Source organism: Leucoraja erinacea, chromosome 5, assembly GCF_028641065.1.
Source record: "Leucoraja erinacea ecotype New England chromosome 5, Leri_hhj_1, whole genome shotgun sequence".
NCBI lineage: Eukaryota > Metazoa > Chordata > Chondrichthyes > Rajiformes > Rajidae > Leucoraja > Leucoraja erinaceus.
In genome coordinates this window covers 79842918-79861420 of record NC_073381.1, presented here as the reverse complement: position 1 = coordinate 79861420, position 18503 = coordinate 79842918, and the positions used below count along the sequence as shown (strand labels likewise).

At 39.9% G+C, this 18503-nt stretch overlaps 1 protein-coding gene across 2 annotated transcripts in view; it reads right to left on the bottom strand.

The window, feature by feature from the left end:
- ibtk (inhibitor of Bruton agammaglobulinemia tyrosine kinase) overlaps positions 1 to 18503 on the bottom strand; it is a 121754-nt gene that overhangs the window by 26547 nt on the left and 76704 nt on the right. The window contains exons 20-24 of one of the 2 annotated variants that reach the window (XM_055636068.1): positions 17041 to 17101; positions 15933 to 16060; positions 10766 to 10878; positions 4303 to 4454; positions 992 to 1140 (exon numbers count right to left, since the gene is read on the bottom strand). In XM_055636068.1, coding sequence (XP_055492043.1) covers positions 992 to 1140; positions 4303 to 4454; positions 10766 to 10878; positions 15933 to 16060; positions 17041 to 17101 — 603 coding nt within the window. Of the gene's footprint in view, positions 1 to 991; positions 1141 to 4302; positions 4455 to 7598; positions 8143 to 10765; positions 10879 to 15932; positions 16061 to 17040; positions 17102 to 18503 lie in introns of those variants that run through there. The other variant, XM_055636069.1, reaches the window with a different exon arrangement.

Here is an 18503-nt window from a genome sequence, read left to right as displayed (position 1 = left end):
TGTCTTTACATACACAATACAATTTATTTGTCACTTGAACCTCATAGAGGCTCAAATGAAATGTTGTTTCTACAGTCATACACACAAGAAAAAAAGACCCAAGACACAACACAATTTACACAGACATCCATCACAGCGCATCTCCTCCTCGCTGTGATGGAAGGCAAAACAACTTATCTCTCCCCTGCACACCCATTCCCCTCCCGATGTCAGAGTCAAAGCCCCCAGCGGGCGATGGCAATTGTCCCGCGGCCATTAACGCCGCGCCGGGCGATGCAAGGCCGCGCTCCGGGTCTTGTTGTTGGAGCCCCCGGCGGGCGCTAGCAAAGTCCCGCAGCCGTTGAAGCCGCGCCGGGCGATGTCAAGTCCCGCTCCAGGTACTCCTCGACCCCGCGACTCGGGCGGGTGAAGTCGCCGTTGCGGAAGCCCCGAAAAGCGGTCTCCCAGCAGGGACCCGCGGGCTCCCGATATCACCGTCCACCGGACCCGCGGCCGGAGCCTCCGAATCCCCGGGGGTCGGGCCACAGCAGCGCACCACCACAGCTCCACCCGCTCCGAACTCGGCCAGCTTCACGATGGTAAGTAGGTCCGCAGCTCCGCGACTGGAGTCGCTCCTGCCGGAGGCCGCTCCACGTTGCAGCCCCAACGACAACGGAGACCCGACAGGGAAAAGGTCGGGCTCTCCGTGCAGGGGAAAGATTTAAAAAGTTTCCCCCCCCCCCACACACACACACACACACACACACACATACCCCATCAAAAATAAATAAAAACTACATTAAAACGGGACAAAAAATAACAAAAAGACAGACGGACTGCAGAGGCCACTGCGACATATAGTATTATCTGATCTGATTGGATAGCATGCAAAACAAAGCTTTTCACTGTATCATAGTACACGTGACAATAATATGCCTAATAAGGTTTCATATTAAATCTATTAATATAAAGCAGGTTTCAGATTTTCTGAATCAGAAATGGTTTACTTTACCTTAGAGAACCAGTAGTCCAGCCTGAAGCATTACTAGAGCTAGATCCAAAGGAGAATTTTGGGTTTGACTCCTTCTTAGAAGGCAATAATTTCTCATTCATTTTTGCCTCTTCGGTTGGACTTTTTCTTTCTGAAACTTTTTCTTCAACCTAAAATGTAAAAAATCATCCATTAAAATACTGATCTGCTCTATCATTAACTGTTGGTTACAAAGCACTAAAGGCAATTATGTTTAAGAAGGAACTGCAGATGCTGGAAAAATTGAACTAGATAAAAATGCTGGAGAAACTCAGGGGTGAGGCAGCACCTATGGAGCGAAGGAATAGGTGACGTTTCGGGTCGAGACACTTCTTCAGACTCAATTATGTGTCATAGGCAATTATGTGTCATAGATGATAGATATTAATACACTACACTACAACGTAGTAAATCCAATTTATAGGTTCAATGTCAAACTGAAAGAGCTTAAGCTCAGCAATGTATGCATCATCTAAGTATATTTTGCTCTGACGTCATTCAAAAATTTGGTATTCTCCTCGACAAGACTGAATTATATTTTAAAATGTTTTAAGACATGGTAGAATGGTCCATGATAGAAAGGGGCTATTGCCTTTAAAATATTGGGCAATTTATCAGGAAAATAGGAAAGATACAATTGGATCACTCTTCAGAGTTAATTCGCTACCACTCAATAAATACAACAGATCTGCCTTAACCTTGACAGCAGTTTTACTCCATTTACTTCTTGGGATGGTGTCATGCGCTTGGAGCTGTTAATAGCTTCTCCATATGCATCACACTTTTGCAGGTGATAATGAATACAACCAGATCAAGCTAGGATTAGACAATTAAAGATTATTAAAGTTTTGTTATTGCATAGATCAACTCCAGATATTAGACATGTATTATATGTTTCTTATTAATAAATTAAACTTTTTTTCTTTACTGTGTTATCAATGATCACTGTTTTTGCAGAACTGTTATGCTACTGCAAGTAAGAATTTCATTGTTCTGCTTTCGATACATATGATAATTAGACACTCTTGATTCGTGACTTAACTCTTTGTAGACTTTGATGGGCCAGTGCATGCTTTTGTTAAGGTAACTGATCAATTGCAAACCATTGATTAGTATGCACATCTGCACACTACAGCAGTTTGAATCTCCATCTGTCTCTGGATTCATCATCAAGTCCAGTGAACACAGGGGTCAGACATACTCAATTGGGTCCCTCTATGCCAACCATAGTTGGCACATTTAACATGGCCCTACTTATTTGAATATTATTCAAATTGGGGTGGCACAGTGGTGCAGCTGGTAAAGCAGCTGCCTCACAGTGCCAGAGAACTGGGTTTGAGCCTGACCTTGGGTGCTGTCTATGTGGGGTTTGCATCTCTCCCTGTGACCATATAGGTTTCCTTCCAGGTCCCAAAGACCTGTGTGTTTGTAGGTTAATTGGCCTCTGTAAATTACACATAGTGGATGCAAAAGTGGGATCACATTGAACTAATGTGAACAGGTGATTGATGGTCTTGCAGAATTCTCGTCGGAGTGCCGAAGAGCCTGTTTCCATGCTGCATCTCTAAACTAAGACTAAACTATTGCCAATTTTCATTTTAAAAACGTTTTATTTTAATTAATATTTGTTGTGAATTCAATATGTAGTTTTTAAATAATAAAACTCTCATGTTTAAATTATGTTGAGTAGTTTGGAAATGTCTTCATTGAAAGGGTAATGAATCTTTGAATTCCTCACCCTCTACCAAAGAGTGGACCTACTTTCTTGCTACTTCAGAGCTCCAGCAGTCTGAAATCAGTCCTGATCTTTGCATTATCTGCATGAAATCTGCACACTTTCTCTGTGACTGAAAGGGTTTTCTCAAGGTACTCTATTTTCCTCTGAACATAGACCCAAAATGCTGGAGTAACTCAGTGGGTCAGGAGAAAAGGAATAGGTGAAGTATCGGGTTGAGACACCTTCTTGAGACTAGTTTCCTCCTATGTCCAAAAGATGTGCAGGTTGGTATGTTGAACGACTATTGTGAATTGCCCCCTAATGAGTAGGTGAGTGGAAGAAGTTAGAGGAGGGAACATGAAGGGAATAAAATGGGATTAGTATTGGGTTACTATTCATGCATGTTTGTACTTGGTGGGTCAATGGGCCCGATTCCAAGCTGTACCATTCTAATCATATAACCATATAACAATTACAGCACGGAAACAGGCCATCTCGACCCTTCGAGTCTGTGCCGAACACGTATTCTCCCCTAGTCCCATATACCTTGCGCTCAGACCACAACCCTCCATTCCTTTCCCGTCCATATAACTATCCAATTTATTTTTAAATGATAAAAACAAACCTGCCTCCACCACCTTCGCTGGAAGCTCATTCCACACAGCCACCACTCTCTGAGTAAAGAAGTTCCCCCTCATGTTACCCCTAAACTCCAGTCCCTTAATTCTCAAGTCATGTCCCCTTGTTTGAATCTTCCCTACTCTCAGTGGGAAAAGCTGAAAAGCTGAGAAAATATGAGAAGTAAAAAGGCACCATTTCTCAGGCGTCTATCAGGGCACTCTAGGGACTCTGCATGAACCACCTGAAACCAACTTGCTGCTCGCAGTCTTCCAATTTGTGTAATCACTGCCTTGGGGATTATTAGGTCTTGTATATCCACTATTGCATTTACAGAGCTGGAGTGGAGTAAGAGCAGGCAAGACAGGGCTCCAAGACAAATCCCTCTCCTCACTCACAACAATCATACTGGGGAAATTTAACTTGGAAGCATTCCAAAAATAGTCAGCATTTGTTTTGTGGTCCCCTATTATCAAATTAGTTTTATAGTTATAAGTGGAGCAATTCATGTGAAAAAAAAGCTACTCCATGCCAGAAAGAAGTGTAAATGTATTCAAATACATTTCTATTAAGTATTTGCCCTGTAGCCATTTTAATAATTTTGAATAAATGACAGGTCCAGGATTTTATATCAGTGATGGGGTTTTTTTACGTTTCAAGTTCTCCAAACACATTTTATTTCGCTTTTATTCAATAACAGCTACTTCATAGACCTTTCAAATCAAAATATTATTTTTTATATTGGATAAAATAAAATATTGATGAGAACCAGGCACCAGAGCAACGAGGAACTGCAACAAAACACAAAGGATAGGGTGTAATTTAAAAAAAAAAGTGAGCTAACAAAGAACTGGCAAGGCACTTGAAACCTGCAGAGTGTCACTAGGCTGGAGTACATTTTGTCTGGCTTTGTGTTTCACTGTAACCATCAACAACAAACTATATTTACTAGGCAGACCTCTGATTTCTCTTGCAAGAATCCAGCTGCAAAGTCAGGTGAAGCTAATTCTCTGGGGCTGGCTAGTCCGCCAGCATAGCTGCCTTCAGAATCGGACATCAACAGTTCTTGCAGGGATTCCACTGAATTAGTTTTAGCTGGTCTTAAAAAATCTGCAGAAATAAAAAGAATAATCTTACGGTAACAGTAAAAATATTTTTTTGTACAGTGAAATATTATTATATTGACTCGACAGTTCCAACATCAATTCTTTGTTTCCTTATAGAGTGATAGTGTGGAAGCAGGCCCTTCGACCCAACTTGCCCACACTGACCAACATGTCCCATCTACATTAGTCCCACCTGCCTGTGTTTGCCCCACATCCCTCTAAACCTGTCCTATCCCTGTACCTGTCCTATTATTTCTTAAATGTTGCGACAGTCCCTGCCTAAAATAGATAATCTCACTGCGGCCTTCAGAGATTCCACCCAATTATCCTCATCAGTTTGTAATTTGTATCAAGAATGTACATGGCATGATTAGTAAGATGGCACCAAAATAGGTGGCATTGTAGTCAGTGAAGATAGTTATCAAGAATTAAAGCCAAAACTTGATCCGACAGGCAAATGTGCAGAGGAATGCCAATGGAGTTTAATTCAGATAGGTATGAGGTTTTGCAATTTGGGTTAAACCAGAGCAAGATGTTTACAGTGAATGGTAAAGTTCTGGGAAGAGGAACCTAGCAATGCAAGTACATAGTTGAAAGTGGCGTCAAAGGTAGACAGGGTGGCGAAGGAGTCCTTGGCATGTTGGCCATGATCAGTCAGGATTATAAGTGAATAAGGGTCTCAACCCAAAACATCACCAATTCCTTCTCTCGAGAGATGCTGTTGTTCCGCTGAGTTACTCCACATTTTTTGTCTATTAAGTGTACGTTGGATATTATATTAGCTGTACAAGATGCTGGTGAGGCCACACTTGAAAAGTATTATGTTTAGTTTTGTAACCCTGCTATGGGAAGGATGACATTAAACTGGAAAGAGAGTGCAGAGAAGATACAAGAGGATGTTGCCAGGACCAAAGGCCTAAATTAGAGAGACATCAGGCAGGCTGGACTTTATTTCTTAGAGCGCAGAAGGACGAGGGATGATCTTATATCTGTACAATAGAGGTGTATAACACCTGACTGGTTAACACGCAACAAAAGCTTTTCACTGTACCACGGTACACGTGACAAGAAACAAATCTAAACTAACTACACTCAAACTCAAAACTCCTGAGGGGCATAGATATGATGAATGCACACAATTACATTCCCTGGGTTTGGGGAATGAAGAACTAGAGGGCAGAAATTTAAGGTGCAAGGGGGAAGATTTGAAGAACCTGGGGGCAATGCTTTCCAGAAAGGATGGTGTCTATTTGGAACAAGCTGCCAGAGTAAATCATTGAGGCATGTACAACAATTTAAATGTTATTTGGTCAGGTTATGGACTGGAATGGTTGAGAGAGGGAGATGCATCAAACACAGGCAAATAGGACTAACTGAAATTGAACACCTTGGTCAGCAAGGATGAAGGTAGACAAAAGTGCTGAAGAAACTCAGCGGGTGCAGCAACATCTATGGAGCGAAGGAAATAGGGCCAAAATGTTTCGGGCCAAAACTCTTCTTCAGCCACAGCAAGGATGAATTGGGCCAAAGGGCCTGTTTCCATGCTGTATGAATATGACATGACTCTATAATCGTTTCATTCTTTCATCCTTAGACCAGGAATCAAAGCTTCAGTAAGTGCTGCAAAGGAGTGTGGAACCATCATTGAATTTCTATTATGCACAAATGGAAATTGTCTTTTATTTCTTTTGCATCACTCAGGGCTAAGTATTCTTATGTATTCAATAGACACACTGAGACAGACGTTTAATATATTAAATGCATCAAATAAAATATGGCAAAGGCAGAATACTCAGTTTAAGTGGTAGAGCAGACAAATTAAAATGGACCCAGATTTCATATTCTCAACTCAAAAATACAGCACAGAAATAAGCCCTTCAGCTTTACTCGTCCATGCCAACCAAGGTGGTGCATAGTAGTGCAATGGTGGAGTTTCAGCAGTGGGAGAAGCTGTCTTTCAGTGTGAGAGACCAGACATCGATCCTGACCACCAGTAGCAATGTTACAAAATTTTGAGATTTAAAAAATCAAGTCTGAAATTTATCCCATCAGATAAAGCATAAAAATAGGTTTAATTTGACACCTAATTCACTTTCATATCTTCAGTATTTAAAACAGTTATGGCCATTTTCATACTCGGAAATTAGCATCTTGTTCCCTATTGCTTTTCCATTGACTTAACACAAAAGCTGTGATCGAGGACAGTCAAAAGCCCATAACTTTCTTAAAAATTAAGAGAACTGAAATAAATGTTCAGTTATTATAGAATGAAGCATTCTGAAACAAATATGAAACAATCTTACTTGGATGACCTAAAATTAAAGCATATAATTAGTTAGTTACCTAATTGTAGCTAATTACAAAATTCAATTACTAGATCTAAACGTCTATCCATTTCTTAAGAAAAGATTAACATTTTTAAATAGCCTAAAGTGTCCAAATAACATTCACACAATAATTCACAATATAACATGATTTTTAAATCTCATTGTCATGAATTTTATCGGCCAAATGGAAGGAATTTAATGTTTAATTCCCGTAAATTGATGGCCATTTAAATCATCTTGCGAGTGGGTTTTTGTGGAAAGCGATCGATTGGAACGTTGCGGTTGCAGTGAATTTGAACCCCATATCGGCAGGAACAACACTGCCGGTTCGTATGGGGCCATAATCACATTTTTGCCAATTAAATTTTGATTAAAGTCATCCTAAGAAGCAAGTTTATATGTAAAATAATGTTATGTTTTGGCCCTTACGTGAGATCCGTCCCGTTGTCGGCGTTAGAAGTTGCCTTTATTATTTCACTCCAGCGATTAAATTATCCCGCAATTTTTTTTTTAAACTTCCGAGAACACAAGCCGGAACAATTTTTCAGCATCAGCTAGCAGCCCGAGAAAATATATCTCGGACAGGCAGGAGAAAACAGCATTTTAATCACGCCCCCCCCCCCTTCAAAGGCACCAAAGTTGCGCACATAGCCAGTGGCAGTATTGCGGCGGTGCTGAAGGTACGTATTGTAACATACCTACCACTGGTGCTGTATGTACGGATTTTGCACATTCTCCTAGTGACCCCGTGGGTTTTCTATGGGTGCGTCGGTTTCCTCCCACATTCCAAAGACTCATTTCGTTTCATTTTCATTTCATTTCACATTTATTGTCACATGCACCAATTGGTACAGTGATATTTGTGTTCCCATACTGCCATACAAATAAAAAGAACACGATACACGATAGAGTTTAACATTAACATCCGCCACAGCGGAATCACGTTTCCCACTTTGAGGGAAGGCAATAAAGTTCAGTCAATCTTCTTCATTGTTCACCCGTGGTCGGGGCCTTTGAACCCTCCGCAGTAGCCGCTACGGACGACCCGATGTTCAGGCCTTCTTGCCGGGATAATCGGAGCTGCGGCGCTGAACGGATCGGAACACACTCGCGGCTTGGAGTTTCCGAATCGGCCGCTTCCTACCGGAGACCACGGCTTCAGAAGTCGATAGGCCGAGCTGGACGGAGATCATCAGCAAGGGATCCCAGGCCTCAGCGATGTTAAAGTCAGCGTCGCACCTGCGGCTAGAAGCTCCGCAGACCACAGCTCCACAATGTTAATCAGCAGGCCCAAAACGCATCTCCGTCCAGGTAAGTGACTGAGAAACGGTTTCATTTTATGCCCCACCCCCCACATAAGACATCCTAAGAAACATTAAAAACATACAATTAGACACACTAAAAATAACAAAAAAGGTGAAAGGACTAACAGCTGCAGGCGAGGCAGCCATTGCTGGCGCCACCCGATGGTCTTTCTCGACGTGCAGGTTTGTAGGTTAATTGGCTTTTGTAAAATTGTAAATTGTCGCTAGTGTGAAGGATAATGCTAGTGTCGTAGGATCGTTGGTCGGCGCGGACCTGATGAGCTGAAGGGCCTGTCTCCACACTGCATCTCTAAAGTCTAAAGATGTCCCATCTAAGCGAGTGATTGCCCTTGTTTGGCCCATATCCCTCTAAACCTTTCCTAAATGTCTGCTTAAACTTAACTGCGGTTCCCAAAGCAGCACTAGAGAAACAATAATTTTGGACCGGCTGTACATTTGAAGTCAAGAAGCCGGATTAGACCTAAGTAATTACAGAGTAATTATAAGTATCAGAAACAATCATGTTCGATTGATTGAGCGTGCGCCAATAGGAAGTAGCCACTTTCACTGAATGCTTATCACGATCGGCACTGTTAGTATTACTCCATTACAAACTTACATAAATGATGCACTTGTGCAACCCATTTTTAACCACCCGTATTCAGTATGCTCAAATTGCATTATGTGGCAAAAGACACAAGAAACCAAAACATTGCATAACCTTGTGAAATCTAGTCTCAACAGATGTTTCGGCCAAAAACTTAAATCCATCTTAATCATTTAAGCTGCAAAACCTTATATTACAGCATCAATACCCGCGGCATAATTTTAAGCAGTAACGCTTTTCTTCTATTCTTAAGTGAGGGGGAGTGGGAATTAAATAGATAGGAAGAGCATTTGGAAATAAAATGATTTGATGAAATGATTTAGTGTTTATGTAATTGCATAATTCAATAACATCCAAGCAGTCCCCAATTCCTTTTTAAATAAAAACTAATATCAAAGTGGCAATTATCGGAACAGTCGTAAAATTGTTTAAAACAACGTATAGTTGAGCTACATTTTTATCTTTTTTAACCCACCGAAAGTATAGGATGAACAGATCACTGACAATAGATTTTTTTAAATGTTTATTCCTGTCTAAGTAGTCTAAAAAATCTTTAAAGTCCAAAAAATGATATTTTTAAAGCAAAATATTTTCTTCCATTAGGAACTTGGCATTCGATGTAGTACTTGGCTGCAGTTTAAATAATTAAGATGGATTTAATTAACATTTCTGCTAACATATCACATCCTTCCAACTAGCTGTAGTCGACAACATTCTCAATGGTCAATTTGGTTTTGCACACTATTTTCCAAAAATTCTTTCAACCAAAAAGTTCTTGTTCATTTTACATTCCGACCTAATCTGTATTCTATGCTTTCTTCATAGATAGGCTTGTATGGAATTGATTGGACCCCAGATTGCTGATTTTTCCCAGCTCTTCCCAAAGGATGAGCGTCTCCTCAAGTTCCTCGTAAAACAAGGCTGTCTATCCCAATATCTGTCCAAATCCCTTTTAAACTTAGTAACTATCTCTGTTTCCCCTACTTTCACAGGAAACTTCTTCCAGATATTCAGTGTGAAAAACGTACACCTTGGGGCTCCTTTATTTTTTTTCCTTCTCACCATAAACCTGTGGCCTTTTAAAAAATATATATTTTGACTATCTATTCCAGCTATGCTCACAGTGATCATATTAACCTCCAATAACCTCTCAATCTCCTACATTCTAGGGAAAATAATCCCAACCTATCCTATATTTTCCTATAACTATATTGTTCAATTCCAGGCAACATCCTGGTGAATCCTTTTTGCAGTCTCTCCGTTGCTACCAAATCGTCGTACAGCGTGGTGACCAGAACTGTACACAATATCCAGGTACAGTCTTACCAATGTTTGATTGGCTGCAACATGACAGCCCAGCTCTTAAAATCAATGCCCTTCTGACTACCCTTTATATCAGGGTCAGCCCAATTTCAGGGAGCTATAGTCTTGCCATAGAAGGTCCTACTGAACATCAATGGTTCTAAATTCCTAGCCATTTAATCGAAACATCCTACCAGAATTTGACTTCCCAAAGTGCATTACTTCACACTTGTTTGGATGAAATTCTTTCCGTCGCTGCTGCGTCCAACTTTGCAGCTTATCTATGTCCCACTGTATACTTGGACATCCATCTTTGCTATTCTGACTCCACCAATTTTAGTGTTGTCTGGAAACATATTAACCAGACCACCTATGTTCATATTCAAGTAATCTATACAGATTACAAACAAATCTTCTGGCACTGATCACAATGGTACACTCCTCACAGCAGACATCCAATCAGAAAAATACCTATCTACCACTCCTCCATCTCCTCGTACCAAACAATTATGGATCTGCTTGTCAACTTGCCTTGGACGCTTTATGCCTCAATCTTCTGAACCAATATACCATATGGAACCCTCCCTAAATCAAAAACTTTGTATGCGATAATATCACATCAGCATATTATGTTGCTCAGACAAAAAAAAGACTTTAAATGACAGCCTTATAGTCCCAATATTGAATTAAAATATACCTCAGATATTTAATAACCAGTAGTACAAATCTAGATCATAACCTTTCTTCAAACGCTCCTTCACCGTGGTTTGCTCACCTGTTGAAGTTGGGCTCTGAATGAGATCAGATAAATTATATCCTCCTGAACTGTCAGATCGTCGTCTCGGTTTCTTCTTTGCCTTTGCTTTCGCCTTTTTGAGAAGCTTTTCTCTGAGGAAAAAGAAGTGTAAACTGCTTGTATAAATTACATGCACTTCTACACAAAATGTCACAGAATATGGGTTTGTATTTTTTCTCATCTTAATTCTTGAAGGCAAAGTATCTGAGCTATGAAACTTACATATTACTTATCATAGTGTCAATTTATGCTTTTGACGTTGCGGTTAATTGATTTAGTTTTTTTTTTTAATTGATGCTCTCACTTTTCCTTGAATAAAGGGAACAAATCACAATCCCTTTATTCAATGATAAAATATTTTTCACTCAGAGGCTGGTGATACATGGATTAAGCTGCCAGAGAGTTGAGCCAGGTACTATAACAATATCTAAAAGACACTTGGCCAGATACATGTTTGGAAAACCTTAAAGGTATGTGGGCCAAACACAGGCAAATGGGACTAGTTAGATGGGGCATCTTGGTTGACATGTACGAGCTGAGCTGAAGGGCCTGTTTCTATGCTGTATGACTATGTCATAGGTTAACCTGTCGAGCTACCTCACTAAGATGGCAACTTCATAAAAAAGTGACGATATCATCTTTGGTGGGTACCTATGCTGCAGTTTTCACTGAATTCTAGAATATCAGCCACTCCCCGTTTCATCCCTTTTCACCATTTGCAGGAAACGTTCTAAATTCACTCTTTCAAAAGTCATGTTCCATGACTGTCCTTTACATTCATTGATTAAAAAGAGCAGAAAATGTTCACAGATTGATAGCACTAAATATGCATCACAGTTTTGATATTACATTCCACTCCCTTGCTTGATAATCAATTTTACTAAAGTCAGTGGAGAGAAATGCAGTCACAGTCAATAGTTTAGCAGCCATTTAGGACTGGCCATCTAAGATGAATTTTCTCCACAGAAAGCTGGAGTAGCTCAGCGGGACAGGCAGCATCTCTGGAGAGAAGGAATGGGTGACATTGAGACCCTTCTTCAGACCCGAAACGTCATCCATTCCTTCTCTCCAGAGATGCTGCCAGTCCCGCTGAGTAACTCCAGCTTTTTGTGTCTATCTTCAGTTTAAACCAGCATCTGCAGTTCCTTCCTACACGATTTTCTCCAGGCTTTCTTCTTGGTACTGTGGTAAGACTCAAGCTCTGCTAAATTAAAGGGCACACCTCAAACATAGGTGTGAATAATCACACCTTTCAGATAACCGACGTTCTAAAATTTTTGAACGTGTACAATGCCTGTCATACCCTCCCTAAACCCACTGGGGTCTTCTAGTTTGTATATTTGACCAATCAGACAAACACATTGTCAATTTTTCTTACAGTATTTTGCACAAAGTTGGTTGAGAATTAAACAATTTGGGAACCACCTAACCGAATTACAGAATCATTAATTTACTGCACAGAAGGTCATTAGGGCAATCACAGCCAATAAATACAATAGAGGCTAGAGGACCAAACAACACTCAACTATAGTACTGAAGGGCCTGGGCTCCAGAAATAACCAAACTGTACAAGTACAATTATAACATTGGCACCTAAAGGCTACAGTACCCAACAACATTCAACCATGTGGGAAAACTACCTAGAAATGTTCTGTTCACAAATCCATTTCGGCTAATTCCCGCCTCGTCTGTCTATTCTCAATCATCAAAATGATGGGGTGTGAGATTACAACCTTCACCTGGTCCACCCTGTTTCGACGAATGCAATCAACCTGGCGTGCACAAAAGAAGATCAAACAGAACAAGTTGTCGTTGGGATTTGGGGATGTTTGCTGATGATTGTACAATGCCTAATATCATCAACCTCAGCAAATGAAGTAGCCTATGCTTGCACACAACAAGGCATAGACAATATTTAGACACGAGCCAATGAGAAAAGTACCAGGTAATGATCATCAACAAAAGTCTAATCATCAACCCTTAGCAATAATAATTCCATTGAAATTTGAATTGCATGCTGTCTATATTCTGAGGGATCACCATTGAAAAACTCACCTCAACCAACCACAGATATATATCTGGGCTACAACAACAGGTCAGAGGCTCTGCATTCTGAGGTAATTTTCTCACATCCTGACACTCAGATCCTTTCCATCACATACAAGATACGTCAGAAACACAATGGAAAACTCACCATATGGAAAGAAAAAGTTCAACAACATTGACAGCGCAGTCACCGGTAAATACCACCGTATCCACCACCAGTAACAATTAATCCCTCCACCATCGGTCACGATGGCTGCAGAGAGCACCATTTACAAAATGCACCACAATAATCACTGTGGCCTCTCCAACAATACCTCCCAAACCCATGACCTCCAACATCAGGAACACCAGGAGCAGAAAGTGCATAGGAACACCATCAACTAGAGGCTCCCCTTCAAGTCGCATAACACCCCGACTTAGAAACATATTGCTTGTCCTTCACTACGAGTCTAGATCCTGGAACTCCCTTTCCAACATCACCGTAGAAGTACAAGTTCACAAGTTATAGGAGTAGAATTAGGCCATTCGGCTCATCGAGTCCACTCCGCCATTCAATCATGGCTGACCTCTGCCTCCTAATCCCATTTTCTTGCTTTCTCCCCATAACCTTTGACACCTGTACCTCAGCAGGTCAGGCAGCACCCCTGGAGAACATGGATTTGTGACATTTCATGTCGAGACAATATCAGTCTGAAGGGGCGTCTCGACCTGAAATGTCATCTATCCATGTTCTTCGGGGATGCTGCCTGACCAGCTGAGGTACTCCAGCAATTTGTATCATTTTATGTATTAACCATCATCTGCACTTCGTTGTTTCTACTCTGTGGGAGTACCTTTGCAAGATGTACTGTAGTGGTTCAAGAAGATGACCAATCACACCTTCCCCAAGGTCAAAAGTATGGAAAGTCAATTAATGTTGGATTTGCCGACAATGCTCAAAAAAACATAAATCAGTCCTTCGAACCATGTAGGATGTGCTACATTGTGGTCATCCAGATACTTTAAAATCTAGGGCATTCTGACTGATCACACAACTAGTATTAGAAAAACTATTCCTAAAATTCTTCTAGTAACCATATTAAACCTACTACCCCCAATTATTTATCCCTGCCAAGAAAATAGGTAATGTGTAGGAAAAAACTGCAGATGCTGGTTTAAATCAAAGGTAGATACGAAATGCTGGAGTAACTCGGTGGGTCAGGCAGCATCTCTGGAGCGAAGGAATGGGTGACGTTTCGGGTCAAGACGCCTCTTCTGAAGAAGACTCGAAACTTCACCAATTCCTTCTCTCCAGAGATAATGCCTGACCCGCTGAGTCACTCTGGAAAATAGGTTGTTCCTATTCACAGTATCTAGATCTTGCATCATTTTAAAAGTCTCATTTAAATCTCCCCTCAGATTCTTCTGCTTCAAAGAGCATAATTCAACCCAGGGCAATCCCTCCTCTTAATCAAAAAAACTTTGCCCGTCAATATGTGGGTCAGAAAACAGATCCAAAGAGTCAAAAACTGCAATCCATATTTAACATCTGTGGTTGCTTCAATTAACAAAATGAATTATAAAATTAATTTCTTCATGTATATAAAACGTATTCATCTGTTTAACCCCATGCATCCTGTTGAAAAAAGTTACTTACTGTATCTAGGCATTAACAATTGTAAAAATCTGTTTGACTTAAGGCAGGGTATATATTAATTCAAGTTAAACAGCGATGCCAATAACATTTAAGCAATGCTACTGCTCCCTCAGCTGGTCTACATTTGAAATTAATTCTACTATCGTAACTTCCTAAAGCATTATCATACTTCCTTATAAGGGACGCTGTGCACGTTCAAACAGCAAGATGTATCCAAATCAATTACACCAACAGGATGTGTTAATGGCTATTAAATTGATGCAGTTGCAAAGGTATAAAAAAAAGTGTGAGTGACCCAGTTTGCCAAATTTCTGACAGATTGCGATTCAAATAGCTTTTTGAAGGAAGTCACTGGAAGTTCCCATCTAGCACCTCATACACAGGCACTGATGCACACCCTGCACTGATCACCATAAAAAGAATGAATTACTTAAGATACATACTGCTGCTAAATGCCAACAGTGTTGTGGTGATCTGTCACATTTACCTTACTCCCAAGCTTACCACCAGAATCTAGAGGACCTCTGTCAGCACACAATAACTATTGGAATTAACACATGTCTAATATCAATAATGCACTGAGATTTCCCAAACCTGCTGCAGAAGAAATTCGAACTCAAATCTCGCACCAAATTAGACCTACATTTCAACTTTACTTTCGCCAGAAAGGAAAGGAAAAACGAGGCATATCATGCTTCGTCAAATTGTGCTTGTTATAATGTTTTAATTATTTAACAGTTCAGAATTTGGTGACATTATTGGGGAGGAAAAAAAAAGACTTTCCATGAAAGCAGAGAAACATTTCAAAGGTATGCACCACAGTGGCCAGTTGGTTAGACCTGCTGCTGTACAGCTCCAGCAATCTGGATTCAATCATGACTTTTGGTGTCATTAGTATGGAGTTTGTATGTTTTCTCTATGACTGCCTGGATCTCCTTCTGGTACTCCAGTGTCCCCCCCAAAGAAAGGTTGAAAGGTTAATTGGTATAAATCACCAGTTGAGTATGCAAATGTGGAGCAGAACAGAATCAGGGAAGATTGGCAACAATGGGTGGATGATAACTGGCGTGGACTCAATATAAAAGGACACAAAGTGCTGCACACAACATTTCTGGAGAACATGGATAGGTGACGTTTTGGGTCTGGTCCCTTCTTCAGACTGATTTTTGGCGGGAAGGGGAGTGGAAGAAAGCTGGAAGAAAGGAGAGGACAAAGCATAACAGGTAATCAGCAAATACGGGGGGTGGTTGATAAACTGATGGTTGGAACAAAGGTCAGGGATTTTTAAAAAAAACAGGAGGCGCGAGTGGATTCAATACTTGTAAACTTACTATTTAAAAAGATTTAGATAGTCAGATCATCAGCGCAGATGATCAGAATGTAAATCTGATCAGATTGTTCATTTTTAGATAAAACATAAGATAAAGAAAACATCAGCTCATCCAGGACAGTACAGGCACTTACTTGGAAGATTGCTCCATGACCAATTCAATGTTGCCGGTTGCACAGTTATCATCAATCCCTTCTCTGAGAAAACTGATATCTGGGCCATCTGGATATGGTGTAATAATTCTTTTTTGCATTGCTGGAATCTGTAATTTAAAAACTCACAAGATTAAAACACTGCTTTTGAACTTAGAAAATAAACATAAAAGCAAAGTATTCCTTAAAGTATTGTAGTTTCATCAATTTTTAACAAAAGTGCACATCACAAAGGCCCCCACATGAAATGTATATCTACAGCTGACAAAATAAATGACTTAATGTGTTGTATCTATGCAAGTGGTTTGTAAATTTTGCAAGGGAAATTTTAGGCCCATTAGGGCATCAGATAAGATGTGAGTGTTTTTAGTTTTCGTTTTGGACTGGTGAGAAACAGAATCAAACTGCAAGAACATCAGCCAAAAACAACTAATAAGGACAAGTGGGTCTCATTACAGACTGCGACAGTAGAATTTATTGTGGGGAACAAGGAAATGGCCGAGGAATTGAACAATTGCACCAGTCCTCACTGAAGGCACCACAGAAAACCTCTTGGATATTTTATAGAATTATGAATCTGGCAGGACGAAGAAACTGAAGGAATTAGGCATTAGTCAAAATAAAAAGTTCTAAGGAAGTTGGTGACTCTGAAAGCTATTAAATTGCAAAAAGCTATGAAATACCAGAGAAGTGTCTCGTGAGAATATGGAATTTAAGGAATATTGTATTAGTAAATAAAATGTACCAGAGAAATTAGTGAAAGACACAATAATGCAACCTGACTACATTTTACTTCAGAATTTAGGAATTATTAAATTATGACAGGATGTATTTCTATGTTCGTGTAGGGTGTCAGGGGTAATAGAGAGAAGGCAGGAGAATGGGGTTAGGAGAGATACATAGATCAGCCATGAATGAATGGCGGTGTAGACTTGATGGGCCAAATGGCCTAATTCTGCTCCTATCACATGACATATTCTTATGACCTTTACAACATGACGAGATGTTTTCCTAGTTCAATTCTGAAGTATTAAGATTGTCATCACGTGGTTCACTCACTTTTATATCCGAAAGATCTGAAAATTCTTACCATATTTCGATAAGCAATTGAAAGTTCCTTCAGCACTTCATCACTGAGAATATCCAGAGATCTGAAAAACAGTAGCTATTTTCAACACTTTTTTTCTTGTAAATCTTTTGATTTGCATGTCTCGGTCGTTACCACTTCTTATTCAATCTACTTTTAATGGCTAAAAACAATGACAATTTTTTTTTTTAAACCTAAATGGTTTACATTTAGAAGGCATATCATTTAATGAAGTGAAATACAAGAAAGGATGATACAATCACAAGATAAATTCTGAGCCAAAGGACATACACGGAGGATAAGGCAAAGCTGTACGTGGATAGGAAATTTTGGCTGTGCCACAATTGCGGGCAAGATTGAGGAATTTATGGGGCATTTTTTTACTCATTAATGTATTTCTGGAAACAAAAAAACATTTCAAATCAAGACGTTATTTTTGCCTTTCATTATTTTATCAATAAGTTTTAAAAAAAAATATGAAGACAGAAACCGTCAAAAGTTAACAACATTCTATTGGCCCAAGAAGTCCGAATTGATAGGAATGAACTGCAGATGCCGGTTTAAACCGAAGATAGACACAAGAAGCTAGAGCAACTCCAGGCAGCATCTCTGGAGAGAAGGAATGGGTGATGTTTTAGGTCGAGAGAAGGAATGGGTGACGTTTTAGGTCAAAACATGAACGGTCTCGACCCAAAATGTCACCCATTCCTTCTCTCCAGAGATGCTGCCTGTCCTGCTGAGTTACTCCAGCTTTTTGTGTGGTAGTCAGTATTGGTGTTTATGCTGCCAAACAACGGTAGTCAAGAGTGTTTAATTGTCAGATGGAACAAGAAAATCGAATTTATAGTAGCATAACAGGTCTGTAAAAAGTCGGGGAAAAATCATTACATTTTTTTAAAAGAGTGTAAACCAAAACAAAAGTCCGACGTCCCAAGTGCAACCAAGACTGTTCATAGTTCAGTTGGTATTTGTGGTGTATTTTGTAGTGTACTAATCAAAAAGCCTGTCCTTTGTCTCCATCTTTGATCACATTTTCAATACGTATCCATCTAACAATCTCAAATCTTAAATGTAATCAATAGAAATAAGGAGATAATGTCCTAAAAATAGTAGTGTTGGCCCCACAGGATCTTTCCACAGTTCCTTAGAGGCGAATGTGTGAGCTGGAGAGCCTCATGAGTCCGGTCTCCTCAATACATGAAGTTGCCTTAAATCCAGATTAAAGCCATTTCAGTAAAGTAGGTCAGACCTCTACTTTGGACACACTGCAGAGATTTGGCCTGTGCTAGAGCTGTAAAAGAAACTTGAAAATAACTTTCCATTTATTTTTAGAACACAAAAAATAGGATGATCTCTTCAATGGTTCCATCAAACAAACATAACTAAATTCTTACAAAAACTAAATACCAAACTTCATGCATATCAAGTTCATTATACAGGTGATCTCAGAAAGAATTTCACGAGGA